Raw genomic sequence first — 24,580 nt, 5'->3', positions numbered from 1 at the left:
GACCGGATACTTAGTGAGAAAGTTTCAACATGTCATGATTGACCAGATGTTGGACTAAGGAACCTTAGACTTGGATTAAATAAATTAGGGTTAGAGAATCGATTAGGGCAATCAATTAGTCCACGCCTAATCAATTGGGTTAATCGATTAGAGCCACCCCAATCGATTAGAGCCACCCCAATCGATTAGGATTGCATCCTAATCGGCAATCATAATCGATTGGGAGTTTCACAAAGAGAAATCATGAAAACAATGACTGAATCGATTGGGACAATTGATTTAGTCATTGTTAATCGATTAGATAGTATTTTATTGTGAGAAGGAAGAATCAATTAAGGTAAGTCTTAATCGATTGGGCTAATTGTTTAAGGCATGTTTATGAGTGAATAGAGAGTTGAAGAATCAATTGGAAAATTGATTAAGGCTCTCTAAATTGATTGGGATGACTCACCAATTGATTTGGGTTAAAAAAAAAGTCATTTTGTAGATTGAACGAGCATATCCTACGTGGCAATCGATTAGGAGTGAGCTTAATCAATTGAGAGACGTCAAAGAACCCTAGAAAGGGATTTTCATGGATATTTCAAACTAGATCCTTGACACACACTCTCCACTAGTTCATGAGCAAGTGTTGCTGTACTTTCCAAGTTTAAAGAGGCATCTACAAGTAACAAGAGATCAACCAAGTAACATTTTCATTATATTATGTATTTACTTCCTTATTTTCCTTGTATTCTTGTTGTGAGCTTGTACGGGGATTCTCCACCTCTAGTTTGTTTTCGAGAATGAGTGATTTCATAGTGAATGAGATCGTGAGAAGAGTAGACCCTTGGATTAGTCACCTCAAGAAGGTAGATATCAAGTAAAATCATCATCAACTAAGCGATTGAAGCTAATCACCCCCCTCTAACTCCCAAAGTATCCTAACACATACCAGAACCTTATACACTCGCCTGATGCCCTCCCCGATAATAGGGTCCCATCCAATCCCAATTTCCTTTACCAAAGCGACCATAGAGGTTCCAAAATAACGAGGAATCCTAGTCGAGTGAACTCTTTTAGACCTCATACATTCGACCGTCCTTAATGCAAAATCGACCCCAGCGAGATTGCCCACCTAGAAAACGACGTCAGGCTAACGACCAAACAACACCAGTAGTATGGACCAACATCTGTCACCCTTGTCCAGTAGTACGGACCGATGGATGTCGCCCCTGGCACAATAGCCTTCTTGTGCAGTTGGCCGGTGGACAACGTATGACTCATGTTGTTGTCCACGTAGCCCGCTTAGGGCTTGCAGGGCAATCCAAATGGACCATCTATTTCTGCGGCTATATAAGGTTCCACAAAGTGAATGCATGATTTTCTTCTCACACAAAGACAACTCTTTTCATCTTCTCCGATCTCTTTCGCTCTCTCTTGCGTAGTCCCACGGGACTCTTGCTTCAGTCCATCGCTGACTTGATCGTCGAAAGAGCCACACCGGCAATGCCAACCCTTGATTGACACACTTCAATTCATAAGACCCAAGCAACGAAGACACTAAAGGACCCACATCACTTGAGCTCCGAAGGAAGAGGGAGAAAAGGACACCATCATCGTATATAAAATAAACAAAGTTCTTGGATAATTTATTAATAAACTTATTTATTAATTTATATAAAATTTAATTTTTAATTATATATAATATAAAAAATTAAGAAAATAATATACATTTCATGTAATAAATAAACATTTAATATAATTTATTACGACAACAACACTGGTAAGAATAAATAATCTGAACTCGAACTCAATAAATTTTTAATAAATAATCTTAAACATAATAAGTAAATAAAACAATTTAAACAAAGTTTAACTTAGACTCGACTCATTTATAATCCTATTCATTTTCATTTTTTTTATTTTTAGTTGACACTAAATATCTAATTTATATTGATGGATCAATCTTAGGGTTGATCAATTTGAGCCTATAAAATTTTTTTATCGATCATCAAGATAAACTAGGAAGTGTTCATAGATGGACCTATAAATTAACCTTCTTAGGTCAACCACTTATTTAAAAAAACTTATTTATTAATTCGACGAAGACAAAACTTGATATTTAGATATCTAAAACAATTAAGATGGTACCTTTAGACTACACCACTAATCCGGAGACACCCCCACTCCTCTCATTACTTAATCAACTTGACATCCACATCCATCCATTAAACATGGAAAGAGAGAGCTAGGCATCTAGCATGATCACATTCCTCACTATCACCCCAAACTTTCCTTTGATGCAAACCCTCCAAGAGATTGCACCATCACAATTTCTCCACCTATTTTTAATTAAACTAATTAATTTAGTATTAATAATAATAATAATTAATTAATTAAATCTATTCAATTTTCACTTTCAAGCCTCATTCATGCACCTGTCATTCATAAAGACTTTGACTCAAATGAGTGCATGACAACTCAACTCTTCTTTAAATAGAAAATAATTGGAAATAATTGTGGAGAAGATGAGCTTCAGCGTTCCCTCTCTCTCTCTCCATGCAAATCCATGCACGTCACTGTTTTTGATGCATCACATGCATGTGCAAAGCTATCCAACTTTGCAAAGTTGATTAGCTAGCTAATTAATGACATCCACTAATCACTCTGTTTCTTTTTAACTTGTTTCCCCCTCTCATCAATTTACTTAACCACTAATTAATCCATTTCGACACATTAATTATCTCAGCAAACGTGCCTTTTTTGTTCCATGATTTGTCCTCATGTGTGACTCATAATTCACATTTTTTGATCAAGTGTTGAAGGAACAAGTTATACTACTTGGCTATTCCTTAGCATATGGGATATGCTTTTGTGTTTGTTAGATACCGAAAGGGCACGTGTCGGCTTTCGGTTGGGAGAAGAGGAGAGCTCATTAGGGTTTTGATCATATCTTTATAAAAGGAAGGGAATTATTTTGGCGTATGTATTCAAGTCTTGTGGTTTGACAAGTGACAAGAGTCCACATTCATTTTGGGTTCTAGTTGATGTCGACTAACCGAGGAATAGCTAGCACATCATTGGTACACTTGTACGGTCGTCGTCGGTTGGCATGACTTGATCCGACGGCTGAACCGATCAAGGAGGAGAAGACAAGAAAACATGGCCTTTATAAGCTCATCCACCCCTTTGCTCCTCAAAATTTCAATCTCTTCTTGTGGTTCTTGGTGGTGCGATATTAATTAGTTAATGATGGCGGGGGATCCGGCGGGGCTTCCACCAGGGTTTCGGTTCCACCCGACCGATGAGGAGCTCATCTTGCACTACCTACGCAACCAAGCCGCTGGCCGGCCGTGCCCAGCTTCGATCATCGCTGAGGTTGATATCTACAAGTGTGACCCATGGGAGCTTCCTGGTTTGTAAATTACTTTTGTTATAAACTGATTCGAAATATCGATATGGATTTTTGATTATGAGTTTTGTAGCTAAGTCGATGTTTGGAGAGCAAGAGTGGTATTTCTTTAGCCCGAGGGATCGGAAGTATCCGAATGGGGTCCGACCGAATCGGGCGGCTGTGTCAGGGTATTGGAAGGCGACGGGGACAGATAAACCCATTCGGTCGGGCCGAGGAGATGGGCACATCGGGGTGAAGAAAGCCCTAGTGTTTTATAGAGGAAAACCGCCTAAAGGGCGAAAGACAAATTGGATCATGCATGAGTTCCGGCTCGCAGAGGCCAAACCGAGCAACACCTACCGACCCGCAAAGTTCTCCGACACCTCCATGAGGGTAATCCTGCTAATTCTTAAATGCATCATGAAGGCAAACCTAATCTCGAACTATAAACCATGTTTTGCAGCTGGATGATTGGGTGCTGTGCAGGATCTACAGGAAACTGAGCCACCAGGAACCAGCACCATCCTCGGTAGAGCAAGAACAAGAGCAAGAAGAAGTGATCGACGCAGCAATTAGGAATCATCTCGGCCACACATCGAGCTTCGCGACCGACAACGACGACCCGCAACCGAACAGCCTCCTCCGGCTGCAGAAATCACTATCAGTTTCAGACTTCCTGGATGGCTTTGGAGCTGCCCACAACCTGTTAGACGCTTTGCCTGAGCTCATCCCCAATCCCTGCATGAACCACCAGCTCTTGCTGGCTGAGCCAAAACAGAGGACCAGAGAAGACTCCTCTGCTTCAATCTCGGCAAATTCCACCATGGAAAGCATCCATGGACTCATTAATCAACCTCTCAAGAACCCTAATTACAGCACTGATGCAGGAATCCAATTCCAAGATGAATTCTCCATGCTGAACCAGAGGTTCTTCAACCAGCAGCTACTGCTCAACTCCCACCTGGGATTGCATTAGCTTGGCCTGCAAATGAAACAAGAAAACATACAATTAGAAGAAGAAAAATGGATGAAGGATTATATAATTTTTTTGCAAGAAGTTTTTTTTTTGTTATTTGCAGTTTAAAGCATACTGCAGGAGATTGATTAATCAGTAGCTTTGTGAAAATGACTTGATGATCATTATACTGCTCAATAAAATTTTTATAGAAGAAGTTTCTTCTTTGAAATGCTATAAACTATGAAATCCATTGCTTTGATTAATGATGTGTTGTTTGATTTGGATGTGAATTAATTGAGATCGTGAAAGAAAACTTAGACTTTAGGGCCTAGTCAAAAGTATAGTTTTATGAATGTACTTGAGAGCCGCATCTGCATCCTACTCAAGACATAGACAATGACTTCAAAATGATGGTGTGTCAATTCGAATTACTACTGGCAATGTAATGAACAGCGCACATCAATTCTTACAACGTCTTGGTATAGCATTTGCGAGTGCTCAAGAGTGCAATTCCGAGCACCAATAGTAGATAAAAACAAGAGTTTGATTTTTTGCTTTAGATGGAAGACATGAGTTTTGGTAAGTGGGGAGTGATAGAGGATCTCCTATTGAGAAAGAAGGGGTCAGCCATATAATTACCATCGTTATAAAGACTATTGCAACATGGTTAGAGATGAAGTGGAAGATGTAGGAATTCATGAGTTCATACAAGAAGACAGGCCTCACACTGAGAGAACAGAACTTAACCACCAACAAAAAAACATCATCAGCAACTGGAAGTTTTAAGCACAAAAGAATTAAACGTGTATCATCTCGAATTTAAGAAAGAAATTTATACTTAGTTTGGATTCAAACGCGCAGAAGAATTAAAAATATATCATCTCAGACTTAACATGAGGCTCAGGAAGCAACATGTAGCCAAAGACAAACTTGCCTACAGCATCGCTCTCTGTTACTCCTACTTATCAAACAGGAAGAAATTTGTGTAGGCAAGTCATCCTTGGCTGCAACTTACTTCATGTGCCTAATGTTAAGCCATAAATGAACCGAGCAATGCATTTCCTCTCAAAGTCTATATCTCGCATGAGCTGAGGAGAGAGAGAGAGAGCAACGCAGAGAAGGGAGAGAAGGGGTTGCATGTGGAGGAGCCTTTCCAGCTCCTTATATAGGATCTCCTCTCACACCAGTCCAAATGCTTAATGTTGTTCTGGGGGATTAAACAAATATTAATCAGAATGGAGGGAGATGTATTGAGTGTAAAAAATAGAGAGCCTCCAAAGAAAAGCAGAAGGAACAAGAACATGAAGAGCTGCATGCTAACAGATAAAACAAAGACATCTTTCAGCAAGAACACATGCAGTTGTCATCAAATAAGATAGCATACGTATCTCATGGATTCTCTGAGAGTTAGAATTTTGTCTCCTTTTACCTCATTGAATGACAAAGCACTTGTTAAATGCACATGGACAATGAAGGACCACCCTTAAGTTAATAATATTCATCCTGAGGAGTAACTTTTATAAATTCTAGAGCAGAAACAATTGGTTGTTTTTTATAAAGTAATGCTTGCACCAACCCGATGCAAATCCATACCTCAAACCACCCCATTTTAGGCAAGCCATTGGTCCAACTTGCACAGCATGAAGGAAACACATGACGTGATTTGTTGCTCACTCACAAGAAATATGATATATATATACGAACACACAAGCAATTCTATTGATCTTAGTTTGATAACAGTGCTTCAAGTGATTTGAATCGATGTAACTAGGGGGATTGAAACATTTCATTAGTGTTGATGCAGCAAAAATTAAACATATATGTGTTTTCATAACACAGGTATTGTATTTGTTTGATGTGACTAGTTTAGAAACTTGTAATGAGGACATATTTTCTATGTGAAAAAGAAACCAAGAGAAAATTTAGGGTTGCAGAATTCGGATGAGAAATTTACCTCAGAGATGCATTCCGCAATAAAATATAAATGGTGCTGCTCTAGGTGACTTGCTTTTTTACCATCATTTATTCTTATTAATTGGCCTTTTTTCCTTTTTCATAATTCTGATCTACATCTTCAAGTGAGGATAGAAACAAAAGTGCTTTTCCAACCATTTTGTCCAAACTCTGCCAACCTTCATCATAGCCAGTATGGATCAAAAACAATCAATCAGCTTGGAATCGGAGAAGACGTTGGTTTTATATCCTTCCCTGCTGATATATGGTCCCTAGTATCTGTGCCAATCAGGGTGGCAGGAACCTTCAGTATCATTGAATATCATGTAGCTTACACTAATTAATTTCATACAACAGACTGCAAAAGGCTACAATTTTGAATTAAAACTAGTAGCATAAAAGAGCATTGAAATAGCCATGTTAACCTTTCAGCACATAACATTTTCAAAAGCAGAATAACTTGTTTCTGGAAGATTATGTTGAGAAAAAGGTTGAAACCAAAATACAGCTTAACTTTTGGTTTTAATGCAACAAAGACAGTGTGATCACCATGGAGTCTTACAACACACCATGGAGTGTATAAAACAATACAAACTGTAGAAGGTAATGACCACAAAGAAAATATTGAAACATCTAGAGAATATAAAAATTCTACATTCTGAAATTCTATATAATTACACGTTTCCCTTTGTAGATCCAAGAGGCTAAGGCAATATCAGGTTTCAACCTTCTTAGTTCTCCTTTTATTCTCAGATTTCTTATCTTCTTTATCATTTCTAAATTGGCAGCTTGGACCATCTAGGTGGTTACCTACTCAGTCTGGACAAGGGGACCACTTTCCCTACCCATTGTGTAGTACCCTTTAGACAAGTCTTCTAAACAGAAACCTAGACGGTCCAACTAAGAAGGTTAGGAAGTGTGGTAGAGTAGCTAGGCAGTTTACATGAGTTCCCTTGAAAAAAAAAATCATTTGTTGAACTGCTTAACTCTAATAATTGAAAAAAATAAAGTGAGGAAGGCGATGACTGATGATGCAAATCTAATGAAGAGTTGAAGATTTCTTTTTAAAATATTTTTTTATCTAAGAGGACAAAACTAACTATTGTGTTTGTTGATTGCAAACTTAAACTAAGTTTTTGCATTTTGATAATGTACCATGACACTAATTAAGAGTTACTTGATTGTTATGTAATATTGCTGCATTTTCTTACAGTGTGTTTTCTTTCAATTTACAATTTTAATGTTGTTACGTGTTTACTTATCAATTACCACTTATTTGATTGTAAACTTGTTTTAATTGATTAACGTTCTTTATTAGGTATACATATGTTAGTCATTCTTAATGCTAATATCAATCTATTTTAGTTTAATATTATTTAATAACTACAGCTTAGCCTCCTGCTTACCGCCAATTCACTATGCAGTGGGTCAAATACCTACCACCTGAAATCTGCCTTCTAAATACTTGATCTTTGGCAGGCTAAAAAAATAATTCCAGTTCCAACAGAGGATCTTGCAAAAATTTATATTTATCTCATCCAATCAAGTTACTGTAACAAACTCTCGTACAATTACAATTATAAAGAATCATTTGCCTATATATATATATATATATCCTAGAGATCTATCTAATATTGGTTGGGGCAATCAACATTAATGGTTTAAGAACTAGAGGAAGTTTCCAAAGTTCGAGATGAAAAAAAATTCAATAGGGCCTACTTCAATTAGTCTTGTTTTGAAAGGAAATCAAGGAGAAGCAATGCTCACACTAAATATCTTAATAGACGTGATCAACAGGGTGTAAAACCAAGCATTTAACACATCTGTTCCTAACTTGCTAATGATCAATAGGGTGTTGTTTGTCACCTCAAAATGTTGGTTTCGGAATGTTAAATAAAGACCTAAGAATTAGAGAAATCACAAACCCTTTAGACTTCTAGATAGAAACCAGGGAACCAGACTTACATAGGACCTCACTAACTGTGCAAATCTTCGTCAGTGACTTAAAACTAGACCGATGGGTGAGCTGGAAGACAGTGTCTTCACCAGTTGAACTGGCCCAAAATTTAGTTCAACAGAATTCTTTTACCGAGTCATTGGACTGTTTGCCTACAATTCCAGGTTAACCAGTTCAACCAGCAGTCCGGTCCTATACAGTTTTAGAAACACTACTCTTTGACTCCGTAATCCAATGGACTGCTACAAACTGAAGAACACTTGGATTCTTTTAGACTGAACTCTAACGCCATTCCAATTCTTACTTCATATCCGTTGCTAGGCACCAGAACACAATCTCATCTAAATTCTTAACAAAAGATGCTCTTTGAAAGGGAAAAAAACAGACTCCGCTTACAGAAACAGAAATGGAATACTAGAACAATGAATATGAGGAATGAGATTACAATCGAAGTAACTCAGAAATGCATCGTTCCCATAATACGCTGCTACTCTCATTGAAAGTTGACATTTTTATCATCGAATCAAATAGAAACGGAAAAGAATAAGAATTGAATGCTATTCCAAGTGCCAGAAGGTACCCAACGAGGCGAGAAGACGAATGTAAATTCCGCAACCAAATTCTGAAACCCTAACAGCCGATCAAGGAGAGGAGCCCGGGCCAACCATCGAACTGCGAGTTTACCTGCTCGCTGAATCCTCAACTCCACCAGTTGGGCCGGGTAACCATCTGGCCCGGTCCGGTTCAGGCCCAACTTATTCAAAACCGACAATTTTCAAATGCTAAAAAAATAAAATAAAAAATAAATTGATAAATTAACATAGTAGTACGTCAGTTATTAATAATAATTTAATAGAAAATAAATTTGTTAAGAATTCAACGTAATCATACAATTATAAGTTTGTTACAATAAAACATAGTTGAGGGGGGTATTCGAAATTTGCATGTTTCGGATCCAAAAATTCGAAAATCGGTACCCGGAATTTCCTTCCCTATAAAAGGCAGTGCCGATACACACGCGACGACGCGGCGGCCCAAATCGGCGGGGCTTTCATGTGCCGGCGCCGCCGGCGTCGAAGTGCGGCGCATACGCTCAACCTCGAGCTTCGATAAGTCTTATTTTGATCTTCGGAGAGCTGCTGCCGTCCTATTCGTGCCCCCGCGTTGGCGAATCTAGCTAGGTACTCGCCGTCATCTGTTTTTTCTCTCTGTGTCCTGCTGCCTAAGTAGGGTTTGGGATTTTCGAAGAAAGATGTAATTGTGTGAATCCTTGATTTTGTCCATTTTGTGGAATTTTAGACACATGGAACTTTTCAATGCTGCGGTAATTATTTCGTTCCAATTTCTGTTTGGTGCTACCGCCAATCTGGTGTTGAGTGTTCGAAATCAATGGTGCTTTAATACTCTATTAAGCTATAATTTACAAAGTTATTCAATATTAGATGTATTAATGAGAGCTATGCTAGTTTTAGTTTGTCATGACACTTCTGTTGCTAAAACTAGGAGAGAGTAGCATGCATATAACTGGGCTTAGAGGAATTTATGTTAGCTACGCCAACGAGGCATTTCATGTCAGTTGCAGTTTAGGCATCATAATGCCAAAGAGAATTGGCCGATATCTTTGTTTCCATGCATAAAAAGGGTCTTTCGCTTCACCTGATTGTATATGAAACTTGGAATTCCATCCATTCAGAAGAATTTTTCATTTAAGAGGTTGAATCCTCCAGTTATTGAGACAGAGGAATTGTTATCACTCCAATGACCACCCCCTGGATATTTTCACTAACAGTTATTGAGACGGAAGAATTTTCTCTTATGAGCCCATATTCTTTAGTATTACCAAACAGAAAATCCACCAACTTACATCCTGGATGTACCTACTCTAGTTTGCATCAATATACCTATTGCATATAACCTTTGCCCTTTAATTTTAGTTTACTTATTCAAACAAGGTAGACAACCTCTCCTTTTCCTCAAAAACATAAAAAAGGGTGTGCTAACATAAGTTTTTTTTGGTCAATAGGCTTCTCTTCATTGAGAGATAAAGATTACACTCCAATGCAGTGGAACACAGTGCCAGAAGATTTTTCGAATAGAGCCTAAAGCACATGTGGAGAAGATTTATACTTGACTCCCAATGAAGATGTTTGAGGTAATTGTTTCCTTAGTGTTTGTTAATTTTTTTTATTGTACTTATTCTATTTTCCTTCCTTATGGGTGCAAAGTAGCCAAATAGTATGTTCTGCCAACAAGCAATATACAAACCAACACATGGTTTGCTTTAAAGCAGTTCATGTTAGATGGATTGAAGCAGGCTGCTTCAGTGGCCAAGTTCTGCATATGTCATGAAAATAACAGTTTGGAAACACATTGGATGGTAATCCTATATATCAAAAGATCATGGATGTTGCATCTCAACAAAAGATGTTATGTTTTGACAGCTAAAACGTAAATATCAAAATATGAAAAACGTGACTTGAACAACAACAACAATAATCAAGCTTTATCCCACTAGGTGGGGTCAACTATAAGGATCTTTTTATGTCATTGAGCTCTATTTCCTACTATATCATTATCTATACTTAAATAAATTTTATTTTATTTTATTGTTGTTAAACAAGTTTTTTTGGGTTTTCCTCTTCCTCATTTGATATGTGTGTTTGTCATAGTTTCATATCGCCTAACTAGAGCATTTATTGGTCGTCTAAGTACATACTCGTACCGTCTTAAACGTGTTTTTTGAAGTTTTCCCTTAATAGATACAACTCCAACTTTCTCTCTAATGCTCTTATTTCTTATTCTATTCATCCTCGTATGTCCACACATCCACCTTAATATCCTCATCTCTGCAACTCTCATCTTCTGCTCATGTACTTGAGTCATAGCATAACATTCAACTTCATATAACATAGTAGGTCTAACTGCGGTTTTGTAGAACTTTCCTTTAAGTCTTAGAGGTATCTTATGGTCACATAAACACCCCGACACTCTCCTCTATTTTAACCATCCTACTTGTATTCTATGTAAAACTTCTCTCTCAATCCCTCCATTATTTTGAAAAAATGATCCTAAATATTTAAATCTCTCGATCCTGAACAACTCATCATTTCCTATCTTAACAATTGTCTCATTACGTCTAATATTGTTAAACTTAAATTTCATATATTCTGTCTTTATTCTATTAAGTCTAAACCTTTCCAGTGTTTCCCGCTAAGATTCTAGTTTAGTATTTACTCCTTCACATGTTTCATCTACTAAAACAATATCATCTGCAAACAACATGCACCATGGTACTGTGTCTTGAATGTGTGTAGTGAGTTCGTCTATAATTAGTGTAAAAAGATAGAGACTTAGAGTTGATTCTTGATGTAACTCTATCTTTATTGAAATGCTTCAGTTATTCCGCCTAAAGTATTTACTCTGGTTGTTACATCTTCGTACATATCTTTAATTAGTTCAATATATATTACGCTAACACCTCTATTTTCTATAGTTCTACATATAATTTCTCTTGGGACTCTATCATAAGTTTTTTTCTAAGTCAATGAATATCATGTGTAAATCTTATTTTTGCTCCCGATATTTTTCAATTAGTTGTCTAAGAAGATGTATAGCTTATTGTTAACCTTTCAGGCATGAACCCAAATTGATTTTCGATCACCATCTCCTTCCTTAATCTTTTTTCTATTATTTTTTCCCAAAGTTTCATGGTATGACTCGTTAGTTTAATACCTCTATAATTTGCATAATTTTGTACGTCTCCCTTATTCTTATATAAAGGAACTAGAGTACTTATCCTCTATTAATCAAATATTTTTTTCATTTTCAATATCATGTTAAATAATTTTGTAAGTTATTTAATACCTTATTTCCTTAGGCACTTCCATACCTCTATTAGAATATCATCTAGTCCTTTTCCATTGTGCATCTCATTTAAAGTTTGTTTTATTTTTAAAGTTTTAATTCTATTTTCAACTTTGATATCATCTTATCCCATATCTATTAGAGTCGCTATATATTTCACCTAATACTTGTACTCCTACCTTTTCCTTAAATATATTTCGCTTTCCATCTTTTAACTATCTATCACTTAATTGTAAGAGTTGTATATATTTTCTTTCTATTGATATTATGCTTGAGACATATATCCAACACTATTAATCTATAAGGGATGACCTTGCAGTCTTTACAAATCTTTCTATCCTTCTTCCTAACTATAAGAAAGTCAATTTGTGATTATTCCCACTTTTGAACGTGACTGAGTGTTCTTCTCTTTTCTTAAAAAATGTATTAGCTACTATAAATCTAATATAGTTTTTTCTTCTTCATTTCACTTTCCAAACCCATAACCCCCATAGACCCTCTCATATTCCTCATTTTTCACATGCTCATTTATATCACCTCCTATTAAAATCATTTCATTTGGTAGAATGTTTTGTAATACTTCATCTAAATTGTCACAAAACCTTGATTTGGTAGTTTTATCTAATCCTTCTTGCGGTGCATATACGTTAATTATGTTCATAGTTTCTTTCACCACTATTATTTTAAGGGCTATAATTCTATCCCCTTTGCTAACTACTCCTACAACTTTATCCTTTAATGAACTATCTACAACAATACCCACTCTATTTCTTTCTTTACTCTTCTTATGTACCATAACTTAAAATCCGAGTTCTCTATCATTTTTGCCTTCTCACCTACCCATTTGTCTCTTGTACACACAAAATGTTAATTCTTCTCCTAATTATTGTATTTACTACCTTCATTTTAAGGGCTTCTATGTTCCATGTTTCAAATATTAAACTGTTAGTTTTCTTATCATATTTGTTCTTATTTAATCTATGGTATGTAAGGGTGTAAATTCGGGTGGGTCAGTCGGGTTTGGGTCGGGTTAAATTTTTTTTTTACTCAACCCGAACCCGAACTCGATCTGAACCCAAATTCAACTCAAAAACCCTAAACCCGAATCCGAACCCGACCAACCCGAACCCAACCTGAATAACCTGAAAATCCAATTGAAAATGACTTCTTTTTTTTTTGGCTATTTTCCCTATAATTTTCACTTTTACCTCAATACTCCATCATTAGCATACTGTTGTGCCCAAAGGATGTCCATATATCTCCATAATGACATAATATTGTCCACTTTGGGCCTGGGCCTTCATGGCTTTGCTCTTGGGCTCTCTCCAAAAGGTCTCATGCCAATGAAAATATCATGCATCCTTTTAACCCCATGATCTTTACCAAATCTTTCCATGTGGGATTTTGATTGAACCCCAACAATCCTCCCCTTAAACGAATGACCACAATTACTCTCATGGTCCGGGTCTCCCCGCGAGCATTTGGTCATGCTGACCTGCTCTGGGCCTCCCCACAAGCATCCTCACCCGGTCACCTTGACCTACTCCGGGCCTCCCAGCGAGTATCCGGTCACCTTGACCTGCTTCGGAACCTTTCCCACAAGCATCCGGTCATCCTGACCTGTTCCGGGCCTCCTCGTAAGCAGCTTAATCCGGTCAATCTTGACCTACTTCGGGCCTATCCGTGAACATCTGGTCACCTTGACCTGCTTCGGGCTCACCCTCAACTTCGTTCAAGGCCACCCCACATGGCATCTGGTCCGGACCATGGCTCTGATACCATTTGTTGTGCCCAAAGGATCTCCACATATCTCCACAATGGCATAATATTGTCCACTTTGGGTCTGGGCCCTCATGGCTTGCTCTTGGGCTCTCCCCAAAAGGCCTCATGCCAATGAAGATATCATGCATCCTTTTAACCTCATGATCTTTACCAAATCTTTCCAATGTGGGACTTTGATTGAACCCCAACACATATTAACATTGATATTAATATATGTAAAAAGATCCTACTTTTCAAAATAAAATTCGATTTAACCCAAAAAAAATCCACTTAACCCTAAATTCGAGTCAACCCAAACCAGACCCGAACCCAACTCGAACCCGACCCAAAAATTTTCAACCCGAACCCGAAAATGCCTAACCTGAACCTGATTTTTTTCGGGTTGACTCGTCGAGTCGGGTTCATTTTTGACACCTCTAATGGTGTGAAAACTCTTGCCTATTTAACACTACACCCCAGTTCTCATGGAAATGTAGTGGTCCTTTTCAATGCATTACAGTGGAACTGTTGCGAACTCTTGCGTATTTAGCACTACACCCGAGTTCTGAAGATGTAGCAGCCCTTGTCGAGACGTTACAGTTGAACCCTACAACGCGTTCTTTTCGGGGAACAACATAACATTAGTATAATAGTTTAATGGATCCATTCATTAAATATTTGTCATAGTTTTAATGCTGACTAGCAACCTAACGTAATCCTTCTCCTTTATCCGGGCTTGAAGCCGACCATGACTGGTTCGTCATGGGCGGAGTTGAAAAAAAAGTGACTTAAAGACAACAAAAATTTGAAAATGTGTATAAAGGGCACAACCTTGAAAATCTTCTAAGCTTGTATTAAGTATAAAATATTATTCAATAAAAGATATGCTTATATTATCAAATTACTGGTAAGAGAAACTAATGAATATTTGAACTATGAATAAATTTTTTAATCTATGTTGTCAAACTTGAGTGATCAAGTTATTAGAGGAAAAGTCTCCTTGCCAAGTGATTATATGACATTATCTTGTTATTGGATGATTCGGGTTGGATGGCATGACCTTGTTTAATTTAGAGGGAAGATCCCTATCATAACTTGAGTGTTATTTCATAAATGATTGCCATGGAAAGATGGTGTAAAAAGAGCATTGTATCTTAAAATTTCTTACTTGTTTGAGGATCAAACTGATTTAAGAGATCTTTATTCTCTAATTGTATATTTTTACAAAAAATATATGATTTGAAATTAAAGAGGAAGATAGGTTGGGGAGCCATGCAACATATGGCTGGTTTGCATGTCATAACTGACCTATCCTAAGACGTGACATGCGAACTCAACCCAATTTGAGTTACCTATCCTGAGACGTGACATGCGGACTTAACCCAATTTGAGTTTGGTTTTTGGCTATGCTTGGTGCACTTTTACATTTATAAAACCCAAAATGATTCTTCTTCTAATAAAATAAATAAAATCATGGGGATATTTTGGTTATTTTGTATTTTGATAATTATAACAACAACCAAGCCTTTTCCCACTAACGGTCTGTTTGGGAGGAGGTGAGGGAAGGGGAAGGAAAGGGAAATAAGGGGAAGGGAAACTTTGAACCTTGTTTGGGAAGGAGTGAGGAAAGGGAAAGAAAGGTAAGGAAGGGTAAGCTTTAACCTTCGTTACCCATGGAAAGAGAGATTTTCTTACACCCCGAATTGGGGCGTAAGGAAAGGGAAGGGAAAATAAAAGATTTTTTTTCCAATTTTATCCCTGTTCTTAATAGTATAAGAAATGTTCCAATTTCTAATTTTGCTATGTCGTCAGAGTTTAATTTCCTCGCCTTCTTCATAGCTCGTTTGTTGCCAAATTATTAGAGGAGGGGCTCTGACACATCTTCTAATTGAATTGAAGGGAGAAATCATTTTTGTCATCAAAATTTAAGAGGATATCTACTATTTTTTAATTTTTCTATCAAAATTTAATAAGTTTTTAAAGAATAGGAATTCTCGTTATTAGCGTTATCTTTCAAATTTTTTTATTTAAGGTTTCTAGAATCATTATTTTCATTATTTCTCATTTAATTACTTGATTATCGGTAATTCATTGTTTTGTTATGAATATTATAAAAAGATTAATTTTTTATTAAAAAAATAACTAATTTAAATGATAATATAAAAAATTAATTTTATTATTAAAAATATCTAATTTATATTTATAAAATAAATATTAATATTATGAAAAATGTCTAATTTAAAAAGTAAGGGTATTTTTGTAACTTTGTCTATTTAACCTTCATTCCCCTTTCTTTCCTCCCAAACAAAGTAACACGTGTTACGTTAATGAACCTTCCCTCCCTCCCAAACAAAGAGAAGTTAAATACTTTACTTCCCTTCACTTCCCCTTCCTTCCCCTCCCTTCCCCTTCCGTTAATGAACCTTCCCTCACTCCATCCAAACATAGGGTAAGTGGGGTCGGCTGTATGAATCCTTTTACGCCATTGAACTCTATCTCCTACTACATCATCATCTATATTTAAATAAATTTTATCTTGTTTTATTGTTGCTAACCAAGTCTTTTTTGGTCTTCCTCTTCCTCGTTTGATATGCATGTTTATCATAGTTTTACATTGTCTAACTGGAGCATTTATTGGTCGTCTAAGTACATGTCCGTACCATCTTCAATGTGTCTCTCAGAGTTTTTCCTCAATAGATGCAACTCCGACTTTTTCTCTAATGCTCTCATTTCTTATTTTGTCCATCCTCGTATGTCCACATATCCACCTTAACATCCTCATCTCTGCAACTCTCATTTTCTACTCATGTGCTCGAGTCATAGCCTAACATTCAGCTCCATATAACATAACAGGTTTAACTGCAGTTTTATAGAACTTACCTTTAGTTTAAGAGATACTTTACTGTCACATAAAACACTTGACGCTCCCCTCTATTTCATCCACCCTTCTTGTATTCTATGTAAAATATTTCTCTCAATTCCTCCACCGTTTTACAAAAATGATCCTAAATATTTAAATCTCTCAGTTCCGGGCAACTCGTCCTCTCCTATCTTAACAATTGTCTCATTACTTCTAATATTGCTAAACTTAAATTCCATATATTTTGTCTTTAATCTACTAAGCTTAAAACCTTTCCCTTCTAGTGTTTTTCGCCAAGATTTTAGTTTAGCATTTACTGCTTCACGTGTTTCATCTACCAAAATAATATCATCTGCAAACAACATGTATCACAGTCAGTTCGTCCATAATTAGTGTAAAAAGATAGGGACTTAGAGTTGATCCTTGATGTAACCCTATCTTTATTAGAAATGCTTCAGTTACTCCGCCTGAAGTCTTTACTCTATCGTTACATCCTCGTACATATCCTTAAATAGTTCAATATATGTTATGCTAACACCTCTCTTTTCTAGAATACTCCATATAATTTCTCTTGGGATTCTATCATAAGTTTTTTCTAAGTCAATGAATATCATGTGTAGATCTTGTTTTTGCTCCCGATATTTTTCAATTAATTATCTAAAAAGATGTATAGCTTCTATTGTCGACCTTCCAAGTATGAACCCAAATTGATTTTCGGTCGGGTCTCCTTCCTTAATCTTTTTCTATTACTTTTTCTCAAACTTTTATTGTATGACTCGTTAGTTTAATACCTCTATAGTTTGCACAATTTTGTACGTCTCCCTTATTTTTATATAAGGGAACTAGAGTACTTATCCTCCATTGATCAGACATTTTTTTTTCGTTTTCAATATCATGTTAAATAATTTTGTAAGTCATTTAATACCTTGTTTCCCTAGACACTTCCATACCTCTATCAAAATGTCATCTTGTCCAACAGCTTTTCCATTGTACATCTCATTTAAAGTTTGTTTTACTTCTGAAGTATGAATTCTACGATAAAAATTAAAATTTCTATGCTCATTTGACCTACTTAAATTACCTAAGTTAAGTTCGTCATCTAAACCTTTATTAAAAAATTGATGAAAATTCCTCTTCCACCGCTCTTTTATTTCTCCATCGTTTACTAATACCCTATTATATTCATGTTTAATACATTTTATTTGACTAAGATCTCTTGTTTTCCTTTCTCTCACTTTAGCTATTCTATAAATGTCTCTTTCCCCTTCTTTTGTATCCAATTTTTTATATAATCGTTCAAAAATTTCATTTTTTGTTTCACTCACTACTTTCTTAGCTTCTTTCTTGGCTATTGTATATTTTTTAAAGTTTTCCTCGTTCTTATAAATATATAATTCTTTATAAGCTATTCGTTTTTGTTAGTGCGGGAAGCATTAGAGGATCGAACCTGAGTTTTGATAATGACAAAGGATTCAAAGTTAAGGTTATTTGTGGTCTAACGAGTTTGAATGAGATTGCAGGAAAGTCCTAAGTGTACTTAGGCAAAAGTCCTAGCTACGGTTAGGCAGGTGGAAAACTCTAGGGGGGCGGTAACCTTAGATCCTACGGGGTGGTAACCTTAGGTGGAAAGTTTTGGCGGGTCGAGCGTTTCGGGCAAAATCCTAGAATCGGGGACTCTAGGTTGAAATCCTGGTGTCGTGAACCGGGTGGAAGTCTGGACGGGTCGTGGAGCGAACGTCCAGCATGAAGACCGGAAGCTTCGGGCGCTAAGCAAAAGTCCAATTGATCTGGAGGATCAATCTGGCAACAGGTAACTTCTCCTAAAAGGAGTAGGTGAAGACACGTTCCCCGAAGAGGAAACAGTAGGCGTCAGTTCAACCTAGGGTTTTCGAGAAATTTGAAATCAGAACCGGACAGTCCGGTGACTGTCAAATACTTGTATTTATTTTATATTATTGTGCTAACTTGGTTTTGCAAAGTATACCTTGTTTGTGGACTAATATACCTTGCAGGAATGAAGTTGCCCAAGGGAAGCCTCGGATGAACAGTACCCGAGGCGCCCTCCATGGAACTTGGAGGTGTCTCGGGTGCCTTAGATGAAAACCTCGCGCAGCAAGGAGCGAAGGCGTCTTCTAAGGAGATAGAATGCGCCTTGAACGCTGGATAGAGGGTGCCCTCCATGGAGCTTGGAGGCGCCTTCGGGTGGATAAGCAACGCAGGCATCAGAGATTATCGATACCGCGGGAACCAGGATAAGCATCCTTGCTGAAGGCGCCTCCTATGGAGGTTGGAGGCGCCCTCAATGGCTTATTTAAGCCTGGTTCGAGCAGAGGCAAAAATACAACAGTAACTTGCAATACTTCTTCCGTGTGCGGCTAACAAATCGATCCGGCAAACTCCTAACACTACTCCGATGACCAAAAGTTCTCAATTTCAGATTTCTTTATTGTCGGTATAATATTTGGTAGCACTTTAATTGTTGTACTCTTTTTGTAATATTTCCGAAGTTATAGTGATTGCCCATCGAAAGTACTCTTACATGCAGGCCTTGGAGTAGGAGTCGTCACCTGCTCCGAACCAAGTAAATTCTTGGTGTTTGCGTTTGATCTTTATTTTCCGCTGTGATTACTCGATTATCTTAAAAACAAACGAATTAGCCACGAGCACTATTTACCTCCCCCCTCTCCTTTAGCGTTTTTCGATCCTACAGTTTTTCCTTCACTTTCTCATTCCACCACTAAGATCCCCCCCCGGGCGGATGTAGACAAATGATGTCCTACTCAGTTATTTAGATGATCTCGTTGGGATTTTATAGGGGTATCATATCTTCTCAACAGTCAAAGACATGTGTCTTACAAACTACTAGCTATAATCCAACTTAGGATATCTAGCTTTATATACTGATGTTGAGGTTCCACAACAATGATAGCATTTGGATCAAACTTCGGGCATGCAGATTGCATATCTACACTTTGTAATCTGTATTAGTAGATGTTTATGCTCACTAAAGGTAATTATTTAGTATTATATAATTTTTAAACCATGTGATTGTAATGATAAGTGATAACCATGTATTATAATTTAAATTTAATAAAAATTGTTTATACATAATTTTTAGTTTTTTATCATATTTTTATTTTTTCTTTTAATATACTACCCAAGTCAGGCTTAGCCTAAGCTATATTCATTGACAAGCATAGCTATTATGCTAGTATCTGAGTGTCTATGTCAATTGTGAACATGTGCAGTTTCTGGAATTCTTTTTTTGGAATTGAAATGTTTGTTCCAAGGTCGTTTCTATTGGATCATGAAAGAACGAGAGCGTGGGGTAAATCTCGTAGCCTTAAAATTTCTTTTTTATCTTTTGTATTTAGAGTAAGCAGCGGAATAAAGTAAAAATAAAAATAAAGAACATGTCTGTTTTTTTACTTGGTTCGGAGCCCAGCTGACTCCTACTCTAAGATCTGCAATCGTCGATCGCTTTCGTTGGGTAATCCACTAAATGATAAACTGATATTACAAATAAGAGTACAATGTGCAAGTAAAAGTAAAGTATACCGACAACGATGTATATAAGAAGTAGCGCGGGTTGTCGGAACCCTCTCAGCATCTTAGTAGTTGTAGTTTGCATGACAGAGAATGAGCACATTAGTAAATTGAAAAGCAGGAGGTTTTATCTAGCTCGGAGTTCGAGGGCTCCTTTTATAGGGCTCATTCCGTCGACTGACAAAGGGTTCCGTCGACTGAACCTATCCGTAAATTGATCTTTCTATCCATCGACTGATCCTCTGTTCTTTCTTTGTTTGCAATGATCCGATCAGTTCGATTGTTGAAATCTCGCTGTTCCGTGGACGGATCAAGATCTTTTTGTCGACTAATCATCTTTTTCCATTTGTACTCTAATTCGAATATTGTTTAATTCTAGAAATAAACTAATCTGTCGACTGATTAACTTTATCCGCCGACTAAATCGAAAATTCCTTTTGTATTCTAGATCGAATCTCACTGTTCCGATATTCCATGGATCCGTCGACTGAACACCTTTGTTCCGTCGACGGGAGATCTTTTTCTGCAAAACAGTGTTAGTAAATAAAAATAATATTTACCCTGCAAACAGAGTTAGAACATAAATCTGCATATCAAGATTAGTGTAAATATAGTATGTTTGAATAAGACAATAATGATTGTCTTGATCTCAATTTAGAAACCTCTGTCGATTTTTTTAGTTGAATCAGTACCTAAGGTTTTTCCCTAATGGGACACGACCTCACTTCACTACCTCCAGTAATTTACCTCAACTAACTTGCCAAGCATCACCTGCTCCACTAAGACTTTTCCTTAATACTAAATTAGCACAATAACAATAATAGTAATGCAAAATAGTGTTAGTAAAACTATACTTAGGTTTACCAAAATCCGTTGGTCACACAAGCTTGGAGTTCACTCCTCTAAGGCTTTTCATTACCTAGGGTTACCTCCCCCTAGGATTTTCCATTATATAGGTTCACTCACCAGAACTTTCACCATCTATCTTCACTTATTAAGACTTTTACTTGGAGTTCACTCCTCCAAGACCTAGGGTTACCTCCCCTTAGGTACTTAGGGTTACCTCCCCCAGGGTTTTCCTCTTTACCTAGGGTTACCTCCCCCTAGGGTTTTCCTCTTTACCTAGGATTACCTCCCCCTAGGATTACCTCCCCCTAGGGTTTTCCTCTGGCCAAGCATCAAGTCACTTTTGTTGGTGCAATTTCCTAGGTCAAGGTTGACCAAGTTGACTAAGCTTGAATTGACTCAAACTTAAGCCTTGATGTTTAAGTTTTGATGTTTGACAATGTATGGAGATTGCAGGTGCAATCGTTTATTTGGGGAGATTGTTGGAGCAATTCTCCTCTGGTCAATGTTTGACCAGTTTGGTGTGAAGAAGAGTTAAGTAGATCAAGGTTGACCAGATACTTGATTGAGAAGTCCTAACTGGAAGTTAGGCAAGGGCAAGTCCAATGGGGAGGTTAACAAATGATGAAAATCCAAGTGGGTCAGTGTTGACCGGACACTTGGTGTGGAAAGTCCTAGTGAGTGAAGTCAGGTAGATGGAAAGTCTTAGTGAGTAAAGTTAGACAATTGAAAAATCTTGCTGAGTGAAGCCAGGCACATAGAAAATCCTGGTGAGTGAAGACAAGTGAAAGACCTAGTGAGTGAAGTTAGGTAAATGGAAAATCCTGGTGAGTGAAGCCAGGTCAGTTGATTGAGTGAAGCCAGGTAAATGGGAAATATGGCCGATCTATTGAACTAGAGCTCAATCGATCAGTTGATTGATTGGGAGAGCTTCGGGCTAGGCCAATCAATCAGGCGATCGATTGGAAGCCGCTCGCGAAGAGCACAGTGTGCTCCCCAATCGATCAACCGATCGATTGCGATACTTCAATCGATCAGTCAATCGATTGGGGCTTGTTTTCTCGCAAGATCGCGAGGCAGATGGAATCAATCGGTCAATTCCAGATTTATCTGCGAGAGCACAGAGGCACTCTAGATTGATCGGTCGATTGATCAAAGTCTCCCCAATCAATTGGGATATGACCGTTGCGCAGGTTGCGAGCTTTGGATGGTTGGGATCGCTGGGATCTAACGTGACAATCGATTGGGAGCATGCCCAATCGATTGGGAACCCTAGATTGCGAAGTATAAAGGCAATGATGAGGTTTAAATGCCACAACGAACACACAACACTTCTCCCATTTCTTCCGCCAGTTCTTGAAGTTGCTTAGAGTAAGGTGCTACTGCATTTTCAAGCATCAAGAGACAATCTTCATCAACAAGATCAAGCAAGAAGGTTTTATCTGTATTCTTGTGTATTTACTTCTTGTTTGAGTTGTATTTTGTTGTTGAGTCTTGTATGAGGTTTCTCCACCTCCGGTTGTTCCGAGAAAGAGAGTTTACATAGTGGAGTGTGCTCGGTGTGTGGATCCTTGGATTAGTCGCTTGCTTCGAGTTTATTCCGCTAAAAATCATTATCATCGAAGCGCGAGAAGCTATTCACACCTCCCCCCCCCCCCCTTCTAGCTCCTAAGTGACCCAATAACTTTGATCCATTTGGACTTGCTAGTCACTCGGTAGACTACTCACCACTTACCAGTCATCTAGTCAATATTGACTTAACTAGACTTCACACTTAACTAGATCATCCTTGACCAAGCTCAACCTTGACCAAGCTTTATGAAACATATTGTCAAATAAATATCAAAACCACGGAGGTCGATTACACCAACAGTTCTGATTGCTAAATTCAATTCACAGTCTTTTGCATCAACTCTGATTCAGTTCCTAGGTTGATGGTGATTGAATTTGTCAGTTTCGATTTCTCTTGAACCTGATGTTAAGATTGATCTGGGTTCATATTGGTTGCTGCCTATGTTAAGGTTGGATGTGTTTGAATCTATGATTCAAGCACATGATGCAGCTGAGAAAATCGGAGTTGGATTAATTCTCTATTGAAGTTTATGGGGTTCCCTATTTACTAATATCTGGAATTTCTGTCTAAGATAAAGATTTAGTGCTGGGATAGCCGAAGATAAGCGAGAAATCACATAAAAGAACTGCACCTACTCGTAGCTGAATTAAAGCATTGTGCCAAAATGATATTTTTGGATTTATGTCTGACACATGGCTTTTTGGTTTTCCGTTGATTAATCTCATGATCCTTGCTGAAGCTGGATTTCCTGTGAAGTTGATGAGAGATGGATTGAATGGGATCGCCGATAATTCATGGCTGCAACCCTGGATTCTTGGTTTAGTTTTCTTGATACATTGATCTTGGTTGCAGATACATGGAAGGCATGACTAAGAAGAAGACAACGAAAACACTGCTCCTTGAAGGTGAAAACTTGAATGGCATTGCCAGTATTCCTTGCTCATTGAAAATGATGTTCGATTTAAAGATTCTCGTTTGAGGTTGAATGATACAGTTGAGAAATCAACAGCACTTGGTCTCCAGGGTTTTAGATGTAAGTTTTTTATTTTGAAGTAGTCGAGACAACGAATGAAAATTTATATTTTATTTTCATAGGAGAGTTGTTTGTTTCTAAATTTTATAGGATTATGAGATTGAGTCACAGTTGGGTCTTTAAGCACACACCTAGAAATACCATCAAGATCCTCGTTTGTTCTCAAGCGTAGGGGAAGACTAATACTGCTTGTAGGACTGCCAATTCTATCGTCATTAGCAACTAATAGAATGAGGTTCTGACAAGGACCGGTAACTAAATGCACCTAGCTAGCATTGTTAGCATCTATGGTCAATTAAACTACTAGGTAATGGTTACACACCACCTAATCATGATTGCATTTTTTATGTTGAGTCGAGACTCTTCAACGAAATGCACTTATAATTCTTTTGACGTTCTTTTAACCTATAACCTCTCGTTGCTGACCAAAAGTAGCCATGTGGTCGTCTAAATATACTGCAAGGTGAGTTATGATCTTCTTTTTGGCACTGAAAAGGAGGATTGTATGCATTCTAAACAGGAGAGATTCCTTTTCCAAGATTTATTAGTTCTGGCATATGCCTTGTCTTCAAAGTTGATTGTACTCTGCCTAAGATAATGTTTCTTTTTAGTTTAGCTATAGGGTGAGCTAATCAAGTCTTTTAATCTACTTTCTCCCCAGGTCAAAAATTGCTGCGCCTTCATCTAGGCTGTTTTCTTGCAATCTGATAAAGCAAACATCTTTAATAATAACAATTGTACTTTTAATATATTAGTTATGTCTTGCTAGCATATGGCTTACACAGTGGTTACCCTCTTTAGCTTTTTGCTGAGGGGAAAATGACTTAAAAAAATCACCACACTCAATTACTTT

The 24,580-nt window shown here is 37.4% G+C and overlaps 1 protein-coding gene and 2 long non-coding RNA genes across 3 annotated transcripts; 2 read left to right on the top strand and 1 right to left on the bottom strand.

The window, feature by feature from the left end:
- The first annotated feature begins 3,190 nt into the window (after nucleotides 1–3,190).
- On the top strand, nucleotides 3,191–4,572 carry LOC122047833 (NAC transcription factor 29-like). Its single transcript, XM_042609334.1, has 3 exons — nucleotides 3,191–3,397; nucleotides 3,468–3,769; nucleotides 3,840–4,572. Exons 1-3 carry the CDS (start codon nucleotides 3,232–3,234, stop codon nucleotides 4,350–4,352), a joined length of 981 nt encoding a protein of 326 aa, XP_042465268.1. The 5' UTR covers nucleotides 3,191–3,231; the 3' UTR covers nucleotides 4,353–4,572.
- Nucleotides 3,630–8,928, bottom strand: LOC122047835. Its single transcript, XR_006130671.1, has 3 exons — nucleotides 8,825–8,928; nucleotides 6,289–6,566; nucleotides 3,630–4,358 (listed from the first exon to the last, which is right to left on the bottom strand). It is a non-coding gene; the product is annotated as an uncharacterized LOC122047835 (long non-coding RNA).
- Nucleotides 8,929–9,273: 345 nt separating this feature from the next.
- On the top strand, nucleotides 9,274–24,555 carry LOC122047832. The gene is made up of 4 exons (XR_006130670.1): nucleotides 9,274–9,425; nucleotides 10,268–10,396; nucleotides 23,547–23,727; nucleotides 24,389–24,555. It is a non-coding gene; the product is annotated as an uncharacterized LOC122047832 (long non-coding RNA).
- The last annotated feature ends 25 nt before the right edge of the window (nucleotides 24,556–24,580 follow it).

The sequence above is a fragment of the Zingiber officinale genome, chromosome 2B (genome assembly GCF_018446385.1).
Source record: "Zingiber officinale cultivar Zhangliang chromosome 2B, Zo_v1.1, whole genome shotgun sequence".
Classification (NCBI taxonomy): domain Eukaryota; kingdom Viridiplantae; phylum Streptophyta; class Magnoliopsida; order Zingiberales; family Zingiberaceae; genus Zingiber; species Zingiber officinale.
This window is presented reverse-complemented; position numbering and strand designations above follow the sequence as displayed.